Source organism: Chiloscyllium plagiosum, chromosome 5, assembly GCF_004010195.1.
Source record: "Chiloscyllium plagiosum isolate BGI_BamShark_2017 chromosome 5, ASM401019v2, whole genome shotgun sequence".
NCBI classification, from domain to species: Eukaryota; Metazoa; Chordata; class Chondrichthyes; order Orectolobiformes; family Hemiscylliidae; genus Chiloscyllium; species Chiloscyllium plagiosum.
The window spans coordinates 74,471,214-74,482,754 of NC_057714.1; the positions used below are offsets into that span (position 1 = coordinate 74,471,214).

At 38.9% G+C, this 11,541-nt stretch overlaps 1 protein-coding gene across 1 annotated transcript in view; it reads right to left on the bottom strand.

Moving 5' to 3' along the window:
• Window positions 1–11,541, bottom strand: part of cubn (cubilin (intrinsic factor-cobalamin receptor)) — a 292,612-nt gene that overhangs the window by 15,767 nt on the left and 265,304 nt on the right. The window contains exons 46-48 of the mRNA XM_043690378.1: window positions 6,447–6,652; window positions 5,062–5,224; window positions 1,899–2,107 (exon numbers count right to left, since the gene is read on the bottom strand). Of these exons, the coding sequence (XP_043546313.1) occupies window positions 1,899–2,107; window positions 5,062–5,224; window positions 6,447–6,652 (578 nt within the window). The remainder of the gene's footprint in view (window positions 1–1,898; window positions 2,108–5,061; window positions 5,225–6,446; window positions 6,653–11,541) is intronic.

Below are 11,541 nucleotides of genomic sequence, written 5' to 3' on the forward strand. Positions count from 1 at the left end.
AGACCAAGTTCAAATCCATCTTAAATGGATAATGGATGTTCCATTGCCTTTGTTGCTGTTCTGAGTTTTAAGTACGTGAACCTGGGTTGGCTAGAAACAAATTGTTCATGGTTTGGTACGACTTGACTCTTTTTCAGAGGTCCAATAAAACATGAAAATACTCGACTGCAGAAGAAAGTTTAGTGATTCTTCTAGAAGGAGTTCAGGGAACACGTCAAAGGTTTGGTATTCAAGATGGCGGTGGAGTAGCAGAGCTCTTGCCTGGGGCTCATCCAATCCCATCTGCTTTGTTTTTTTCCCTTTGCTTCTGCACTTTTTCTTTCCTGTTTGTGATTTTCTTTTCTGTACTGGGTTTTTTCAGTGACATCAGCATTGCAGCAAGAGTGGGCTCCTGTGAAGTGGCAGGCTCGAGCTCTGCTGGTGGTTGGAGGCAGCAGCAGTGGCAGCAAACCTCCTCCAGTGACCGGGGCAGCGGTGCCAGCTGCAACGTACTCATCAAAGTGGCAGCACTGGCAAGGCAACATCTGCAGCCTAAGCTGGCCTCTCAGCGCAGTGGCAGCCTAGCCTGGCCTGGCCTGGCTTCAGTGGGCCCAGAGCGGGAATTCCTGGTGCTGGTGTGACAATAGCAGCAGCAAGTTGCATCCAGAGTGGGGACTCCTGGTGTCATTGAAGCAGCAGAGGAGCCAGGGACTCCTGGTTGTGTGGAGTGTGGGTTCAGCGAGGTAGGCCCTGTGGTGAAGAGATGGCACCTAAAGTGTGGCAATTCCTATACTGGTATAAGCAGCAGCGAGGCAATGGAGGTCTCGCTTTCATTTACTTGGTGCCAGCAGAGATTGGCATTGTTACTCTAAACTTCTTTATTTCTTTATTTTTCTAATTTATCCCTATGGTTTGGAATACTGGACTTTTTATTTTTTTCTCGATTTCTTTCTCTAAGAATTTGTTCTTAAGAATCTGTACCTCGGTACCTTTCTACATAAGGTGGTGACTTGTAAACTTTTCACTGTACTCATTTGAGTACATGTGACAAAACTACTTCAATTAATTCATTTAAATTAGTTGTCAATCTTGAAAACCAGGAGAGTTTGGTTAGAAATCTGCAGGTCACTAGACTTGATGAAGTTTAGGCTCTCAGATTTGGAAATAATGAATTCTCTTCATATCGCATCAGTTGTGTAGGTCCCTAAAGAATTGAGTTGAAGGTGTAATTACTCTTGACTTGAGTCTTTGTAACAGACAATGTTGGGAAACAGGTTGGACCTTGGATCTGTTTTGTGGTTCAATTTTGTTATATTAACACTAATATATAGATGACTTATTTTTTATTTCTTCTTTTGTGCAATAAACCTCTTGCAATTTTGTGACTATGTCTCATTAATTACTAATAAACTAACAAAACAAAAAGAAAATCTGGTCTATTAAGCCAGGTTTAATTCTGAGATGTGATGCGTTGAACAGTACCATTAGCTTGGATCATAACAGGTTGCACGTGGCATCCATATAAAATGCATTTTTGATTACACAGGTGCATTAGTGTATTTAGGAAACAATTATTTGCAATTTCTCAATTTTAGTTTTTTAAACTAGCTTTTATTTTATTTTGTTTTAAAATGAAAAATGTAATCGAAGACTTTGTGTCTCCTACGAATGAATCACACCTTACTGTTTCAAGAATGAGTTCTATAGAAAATGGCAGTGAGTGAGATGGTCTGGGGAGGTAGGGGAAATGTCACAATGAATGTAATTGTCAACTTGCAGAAAGACATTTTCTAAATGCAACGATTGTACCTATGATCTTAGGCTGAAAAAGAACTAATTCTTTCCTAAATCCAGAATAGTCCACTGTCCATATGTTACTTTAATACAATATATGAACAATAATCATATATTTGTCTAACCAATGGCCAGTCTTTAATCTCCAGGTAATCTCCACTACAGTTTGGGCTGACTGGCAAATTGAATTCCTGTAATGTCACTCTGATTTGTTCCTGCGCAGGAGCATCGATGATCCAATGGCATTTGGTGAGGAGTGGATAATCATGCGGGTAGCCAGGAGACGTAATGATCTGAGTTGTGTCGGTAGAATTCAAATTTCCACCACAGAACACTAGAGAATAAACAAACAAACAGATTGGGAAACTGCAAATACAGACAGAATGAATAAGTTATGTTTTAGTATTTTCTAAAACTAATATGATCATTGCAGAATTTTCCTTTCACTACTGGCTTTTCTTAATTTAGTTAACAATTTTAAAGAGTACAATCACATTCCACAATAAAATTAAAACTGAATTCCCACTGGTTGTTATGCACAGGAGAGACCCTTGACATTTTGATGAGGAACAGCAGGTGGCTCCCATGCACTATCAACATTTAGATGGAAATCAAAATTAAGTTATTGTACAACAAGTTATGGAAAATGATTCAAGTAAACCTTTATGTGTACAAATATTTCTTGTTTTGTTTATTTGTTAACTTGTTCTGTTGTATGTATGTTCTTATTAAAAGAGTATTTGTTGAAAGTAAACAAAATTGGAGGTGAATAAAAGCAAAGTACTATAAATGCTAGGGATCTGAAATAAAAGCAGAAAGTGCCTGAGAAACTCAGTTCAAAAGAAGAATCACATTAGACTTGAAATAGTGACTCCAATGCTACCAGATTTCCTCAGCTTCTCAAGCAGCAATGCTTCTGCTATCGTGGTGATTGAAATGCAATATGCTACCATTTTGTGCCTTGGGTATGGCATGGATTTGACCCTATATTCTTTCACAACAGTGCAATTCTCCTTATTGTCTGCTGCAACTTTGATGAAAGAAATGGGGGGATGTTGGAGAAATGAACATAGAAAATGCTGGAGAAGCTCAGCAGTTCTTAAACCATCTATGGAGTGAGAAAAACTTAATTTATGCTTTGGATCCATTATGACTATTTTTCAGAACTCTGCCTGAGGGAGTTCTAGTTCTGAAGAAGAATCATACGAGACACAATGTTAATGTTTCTTTCTCTCCATGGATAGTCCAGACCTGCTGAGTTCAAGTACAACATTTAAAAGACATTTAAACAGGTGCATAGATAGGAAAGGTTTAGAGGGATATGGGCCAAATGCAGGCAAATGGGACTAGTTTGGTTTAGGAAACGTGGTGAGTTGGACTGAAGGGTGTTTTTCCATGCTGTGTGACTCTTTGACTCTAACTCCAGCATTTTGTTTGTTTCAGACCTCAGCACCTGTCGTATCTTGCCTTTATACCTTGGAGAAAAGATTGATCAAGTGGGTTCAAACAACTTCCACAGCAATCCATTTGTTGAATCTTTGTGAAATTCACCCCCAACAGTCCTTAACTATTTTTCCTGATGCAGTAGTTGAACATTTCCACTTAATCAAAGTTTGTGAGAAGATTTGTAGCTCGGGTGCTCGTTGCTGTGGTTCTGTTCGCCGAGCTGGAAGTTTTTGTTGCAAACGTTTCGTCCCCTGTCTAGGTGACATCCTCAGTGCTTGGGAGCCTCCTGTGAAGCGCTTCTGTGGTGTTTCCTCCGGCATTTATAGTGGCCTGTCCCTGCCGCTTCCGGTTGTCAGTTTCAGCTGTCCGCTGTAGTGGCCGGTATATTGGGTCCAGGTCTATGTGTTTGTTGATGGAGTTTGTGGATGAGTGCCATGCTTCTAGGAATTCCCTGGCTGTTCTCTGTTTCGCTTGCCCTATAATGGTAGTGTTGTCCCAGCCAAATTCATGTTGCTTGTCATCTGCGTGTGTGACTACTAGAGATAGCTGGTCGTGTCGTTTCGTGGCTAGTTGATGTTCGTGGATGCGGATCGTTAGCTGTCTTCCTGTTTGTCCTATATAGTGTTTTGTGCAGTTCTTGCATGGGATTTTGTACACTACGTTGGTTTTGCTCATGCTGGGTATCGGGTCCTTCGTTCTGGTGAGTTGTTGTCTGAGTGTGGCTGTTGGTTTGTGTGCTGTTATAAGTCCTAGTGGTCGCAGTAGTCTGGCTGTCATTTCAGAGATGTTCTTGATGTATGGTAGTGTGGCTAGTCCTTTGGGTTGCGGCATGTCCTCATCCTTTTGTCTTTCCCTTCGGCATCTGTTGATGAAATTGCGAGGATATCCGTTTTTTGTGAATACTTTGTATAGGTGTTCCCCTTCCTCTTTTTGCAGTTCTGGTGTACTGTAGTGTGTTGTGGCCCTTTTGAATAGTGTTTTGATGCAACTTCGTTTGTGTCTATTGGGGTGGTTGCTTTCATAGTTCAGGACTTGGTCTGTGTGTGTGGCTTTCCTGTGTACCTTAGTGGTGAATTCTCCATTTGGTGTTCTCTGTACCCTCACGTCTAGGAGCACTGAGGATGTCACCTAGACAGGGGACGAAACGTTTGCAACAAAAACTTCCAGCTCGGCAAACAGAACCCACAGCATTTCCACTTAATGCGCCATCATTTTCTAGCCTCTAACTGAGGTTTCCACTTAATAAAAATATCGTGCCAAGGGTCCTTGATCAATCAAAGATGAATCAAACTTTATAAATCTCATTTTTAAAGTATTCCATTGGGAGATTCATGGGCACATGCACCGGATGCTTTGGTCCTTAATTAAACAGACCAAAAAGAGTCTAGGTTCAATGTGTTGCCTTTGCTCAGTCAGCCATGGCAAAGGTAAGGATACAGTCCTTGTCAGGCATGAAAGAGAAATTCAATGAGTTTCAGAGTGCGTTAGTGACAATGTCAGATTTTGCTACTATCTTACTCTCAATGGCTGATTGACTAATACTTTTAATGCACTGGATAGTTTTTTTAACACTTTAATCTGTGAGGGGGATTGTTTTTCTTTTCTTGCTATGATACGTAACATTATAGTATACACATAAGCAATGTGCTGAAATGAATTTCCATACTGTCAATAAAGTGACATTGAATTGATTAGAATTGAATTTAGGTAAGCATTCCATTTTTGCTGTTAACATTTTTAACACATAATTCCTAAATGCTATATTCTAGCTAATATAAGTATTAAGCCCTTCCTTAAAACATTCAGCCATTTCTTCAATTGTTTATAAATGTTTTGACTTACGATCATTGGCTACATATGTTGCTTTGAAGCCAGCTAACTCAACCGAGGAACCAGAGATGAAGCTCACAGTAAGGAAGTTACTGGATGAGACAAAGGATGGTGGCAGTTCTGAGCCACAGTAAGTGCCTACTAATGGGCTGTTGATATCCTCTCCATCATAAATCTAAAAAAAACAAAATCACAAGCTTACGATTATTATTCACAATCTTATTTTTCAGAAAATTTGTTTTTCCCTCATTGTGTAATTAAATATTTGTTACTTACCAGCCGTTTATCATTAACTAAGGATTTAAGCCAACATAAAAATAATCTTGTAAAGACTTGTTATTGTCAATACCTAATGTAGTGCTTTGTTGCAGATTAATTGCTATTTCTCCTGCATTTGAACAAACCATTCATTCCAAAATTACTCCCTGAGCTCAATCAGTAACTGCAACTTTACAATCATATTATAAATGATTTTCTGGCACCCTGTCAAATGTAAATGTTCTCTGTGTGAGTTTTTATCCAAAGTTGACTGTCCTTTGCTATGTAATGGGCAAGTTCACAGTTCACTCGTTTTAACCGCTGCTTTAATTTATGACCAGTCATGACAGCTGAAAATCTGTCTTTTGTTTCTTTTCCTTTTAAAGAAAGGTATGGCAAAGTCCAGGGAATTTGAAAGGCTGAGAGGGAGGGAAATGGTGAAATTTGAGGTTTTAGTACAATGGCAAACAGTGACCAAGGCATGAGGCATTTGGGCACCGACATTTTTGGATGTGTGTTACTCAAATAAATTTAGGGAACAGACAGGAGCTTGTCTTTTTTATGAGAGCAAAGCTATGTAATTGCACAGTTGTGAATTTGGGCAAACCCATTTTGAGCACACTGTAAATAGTTGAGGAGATTTGGACAAAGTGATGTTTCAGGAGAAGTCCGACATAAAACCAGCTTACTGAAAATGCCTTGAAAAAGAAAGGGCACAACATGGTACTTACACTGTAGTTACAATGAAATATTCCAGAAATTCTAGGATTTCAGTGGCGTCTGAGTTAACTTTCTCTTTACTCTTTATTAGATCAATCTGATTTATTTTGTCATTCCTAATATTATTTCTTGTAAACATTGGTTGCTGGAAGACCTGTAATTGTAAAATGCAGTACCAGCTGAGGACTGCAAAGTCTTTAATCTAAAACAGTCTCAGCAAGAATTTTATTGTTGGATAATGTCCTTAAGTGTTTCATCATGAGCTAAATACAGAATACATAAACTCTTAATTACAGTTACTTTCACACCAAGATGAGGTGGAGCTCCATGGTAATATCTCATTAAACCTGGAACTGTTTTTGATTTAAACTGAAATAGAAATTGATCACTTACTTTTAATCAACTTATAAAATACTTACACTAACATAATCAGATTTGCAAGTTCCTTCTGATGGGTCCTCCAGTAGAAAGGCTGTGAAAGTCATGTTGATGATCTTATTTAAAGGTACAAATATGTGCCACACGCAGTATAAGTTATTTTCATATTTGCCATCGAAGTTAATATCTGGTGAACTGAAGTTGCCCGTAATGCTGCTTAAGTATCCACCACATCCTTGATTTAACCCTAGAGAGGAACATCGAGATTTATTAATTATTGCTCTTATTTCATTTTAGAGATAACTTTTAGTTTTGGGAAGATTAAAGTTGCATAGATAAGGTAATTACAATGCTGGGTTCTAGACATTGCCAGAACATCTCAAGAAATGCAATATCTTTCAATACTCTCATCACCAATAAATTCTGTGCTTGTGCACTTCCCTCCATTTCTTCTGATGAAGAAGCAGTGCTCCAAAAGCTTGTGATTTCAAATAAACCTGTTGCACTATAATCTGGTGTTGTGTGACTTCTGAGTTTGTCAACCCAATCCAACACCAGCACCTCCACATCATCTTAAAAATGGCAGATCAAAAGGTGACCCATATTTGTTTAATAAAATCAGAATAAAAGAGAGAGAGCTATAAAATAGTTGAACTATAAAGTTGAATTAACTTAGCTAAAGAGCAAGAAACATGATGTCAGCAATCCTTCAATAAGGATGGCTCAAACAAATACTTCATTCTGAGAGGTAGAGCTAAATTAATTTACAAGCATTCAGTACGTGCTGAAAAGAATTCATCAAAGAAAAAAGTGCAAATTAGGGATAATAAATCTAAACGTTTCTGTAAAGGTATCCCAGAGCAGGCTATACCATCATGGAGACTGGTGGAGCTTAGAGGATGCTCTGGTTTTATACTGTCTGGATGTCTTAATAAGAGAGTTAGTTATAGTTTGAAACTCACATGGTTTGAAGCTCACTGAGACAGGACAACTAAAGTAAATTACCGTTAGATATATCTAATCTGTAAGCAGAGTAAAAACAATTAACTTCATCACCCGTAGCACGAAATGTTGGTCAAGCTAATTGCAGTTTGAACTTTGTGAGGGAATAGAAGCTGGATGATTGTCTAGTTTGAAGTGGGAAAAATGTAGTGGTCCTCAATATACTGCTTTTACAGAGAAAGCATCAACCAGATTGACTTGGAAGTCCCAGAAAAATACCCAGAACATTAGACAAAAGAATCCGCATTCAAAAGCTCGTAAATAGAAGTTTTACTTCTGACAACATCTGGAACTAAAGAGAATTCTCCAGAAAACTGTACCATAACATAGCTATTGCTGGGCCCTACATATGTAGCTAACTTCAAGATTGATATGCGTTATAAGACAATTCTTGAGATAAGTAAAAAGTAAAACATTGCATAAAATATATAATTATAAACTACATTTTTTGTGAAGATTTGTAGTTCAGGTCGCTGAGCTGGAAGGTTCATTTTCAGATGTTTCATCAGCATGTTAGGTAACATCATCAGTCAGTCTCCGTTGAAGAGCAGGTGTACTGCCTCACTCTCTAGTTATGAGTCTTGGTCTGTTGTGGTGAGTGATATCACTTTCAGTTCTTTTTCTGAGCAGTTGGTAAATGGGGTGCAAATCAATGTATTTCAATAAACATCGCCCTGGCCAAAGAAACACTGGCCGCACGACTCGACGAACCAAGGACACAAACATCAGACAGCACCAACGTCTTCAGCAAGGACAGCATCCTCAAACTAGTAGATTTGTGCCTCACAACCCATTTGACTTTCAATGATACGACCTACAAACAAATCAATGGGATCACCAAAATCAGGATTCTTGGCAGAAGCAGTTATGCAGAGATTGGAACAAACAATTCTCCCCATGATCCAGCCCAAGGTTTGGGTCCACTATGTGGATGACACCATTGGCATCATGAAACGCAACAAATTAGAAGAAACCCACAAACTCATAAATAACATTCTTACTAGTATAATGTTCACCAAAGAGGAAGAGAACAATGACAGACTCCTCTTCCTAAACATCACAGTAGAACAAAAAGCCAGTGGAGAGCTGCAGACCAGCGTCGACAGGAAAGCAACACACACAGACAAGATACTCAACTACAGGAGCAGTCATCCCGATATCCACAAATGGAGCTACATCAGGACATTAGTTAAATGAGCTACAACACACTGAAGCACCCAGGAATTACGAGATGCTGAAGAAAAACACCTATACAATGTATTCAAGAACAACGGGTACCGAATAAGCACAGTCTGCCAATTCTTACACAACAAACCTGAACAACACTGTAGGGAAACTAATATAAAAAAAGACACAACATGCCCAGAGACTCTAGCCACGCTACCATACATTAAAGACATCTCAGAGATGACGACCAGACTACTCTGGCCCCTAGGCATCATGGTAGCCCACAAACCTACCAATACATTGAACCAGCTCTTGATGAATCTAAAGGTACCAACAACCAGTAGAATGAGCGTCATATACAAAATACCCTGCAAGGACTGCAACAAACATTACATTGGACAGACAGACAGGAAACTAACCACCAGGATACACTAGCACAACTAGCCACCAAAAGACATGACCAACTATCACTAGTAACCTTACGCACAGACAATGAGGGACACTAGTTCAACTGGGACAATTCATCCATCCTGGGACAGGCTAAACAAAGACAGGTACACAAATTCCTAGAGACCTGGCATTCAAACCGGGACTCCATCAACAAACACATTGATTTGCACCCCATATACCAACCTCTCAGAAAAAAAAACGGAAGTGATATCACTTACCACAATAGACCAAGACACATTAAGAGAAAGCAGGACAGAACACCAGTGCTTCAACTGAGGGCCACTGATGATGTTACCTAGGTGAGGAAATGTCTGAGAACAAATCTTCCAGCTCAGCGAGCAAACTTACAACATAAATATAAACTATATAATTGTTAATAATGTTTGTCTTATTTGATTCTACTGTACAAAGTGATATTTGCTTTGACTGGAGTTATAATCATTGTTAGGTTAGTTTAAAGGAGGAATTCAGCTTTCCTTTTAAATGAAAATAGATCCTGCCTGGTTCATTAGACAACATTATCACTTAAAAGTCAGATAAACAATTATCTAGGAAATACTTCCCTTGAATCTATAATTGATTATTTCACACATAAGACCTGTGAGAAATGTTATAGCTCAACAAATAAAAGGGATAGTCATCACATAAACACAAAATTTGCTGAGTGACAGGAAACAGGTGTGAATGGTTAATAGATGTTGCCCGCATTGGGGGAAGGTTTGCATTGGAGCTTCAGTTTGGACTTTTATTTTTCCAATACATATTAAAGACCCAAACCTTAGTATACAGAGCACAAGTTCCAAATATCTCAATAATACAAAACTTGGAAGCTTTGTGAATGTTAGGAGGATAGCATAGAACTTCAAAAGGAAATGGACAGGTTGGTAGAATGGGTGGATTGGTTACAGAGGGACTTGGTGTAGAAATGCCTAAATCATTGAAAGTTCTAGGACATGTTGAAGGCAGTGATTAAAGCATATAGTATCTTAATCTTTATTAATCAGGGCATAGTGTACAAATGCAAGAGGGTTATGTTAAACTTGTGGAAAATTGTTTCATCCTCAACAGGATTAATGAGTCCATTCTGAGCATTCCAATTTAGGAAAGAGATACCATACATAGCGATTACTGGTGCCTACAGCATTAGAGAAAGCACAAAATATGATTAGTGAGACTGGCTTCAGTTACTTGGACAGATTACAGAAGCTTATGTCATTTTCTATGTACAAGAGAAAATTGAGAGGAGATTTGATAGAAGTGTTTGTGAGGGGCTTGGACAGAGTAGAAAGCAAGAAATTGTTCACTTTTGGTGAAAGAATGGACACTGATACAATGTAATTGGAAGAAGAAGCAATAGTAACGTGAGGAAAATCTGACAGAATCACAGAAGTGTTACAGTGCAGAAGAATGCCAGTCAGCTCATCATGTCGATACCAGCCAGCTCTTTAAATGAGCATCATTTAATGCTACCAATTTCCTGTTTTCCTCCCGATTCCTGAGATGTTATTTCTCTCCAAATAAACACACACTGCTTCTTGAATGCTTCACTTGAATCTGCCTCAACTACACACAGTAGCACATTCCATAGCCCAACTACTCTCTGAGTGAAAAATGTTCTTATCACTTTACATTTGCTACTTTGGCAGATTAATTTTAATCAATGTTCTCTCATTCTTGTTCCTTTCCCAAGTGGGAACAATTTCTCTCCATCTACTCTCCATGGCCAACTCATGACTTTGGAAACTTCTATCAGGTCTCCTCTCTAGCTTCTTTTCTGCAAGGAGAATAGGCTCAACTTATTCAATCCATCCTCATAGATGAAATTTCCCAACCCTTGAACCATTTGTGCAAATCACTTCTGCACTCTCTCAAAAGCATTCACATCATTCCTATAATGTGGCTTCCAGTGCTGAAAACAATATTCCAGTTCAGATCTAGCAAATGTCTTATACTGTGTCAAATCACCTTCTTAGCCAATTATTCTATGACCGAATAAAGCTGAGGTTAATGTATGCCTTATCAATTGCTCTCTCAATCTGTCCTGCCACCTTCAGTGTATATATGCATCTCGCTCTGTCTAGTCCTGCAATTCCTTTAGAATTGTAACCACCATTTTATGTTAGATTTTAGTATCTTCCGACCAAAATGCATCATAGAGTCATAGAGATGTACAGCATGGAAGCAGACACTTCGGTCCAACCCATCCATGCCGACCAGATATCCCAACCCAATCTAGTCCCATTTGCCTGCACCCGGCCCATATCCCTCCAAACCCTTCCTATTCATATACCAATACAAATGCCTCTTAAATGTTGCAATTGTACCAGCCTCCACCACATCCTCTGGCAGCTCATTCTGTACATGTACCACCCTCTGCATGAAAAAGTTGCCCCTTAGGTCTCTTTTATATCTTTCCCCTCTCACCCTAAACCTATGCCCTCTAGTTCTGGACTCCCCAACCCCAGGGAAAAGACTTAGTCTATTTATCCTATCCATGCCCCTCATAATTTTGTAAAC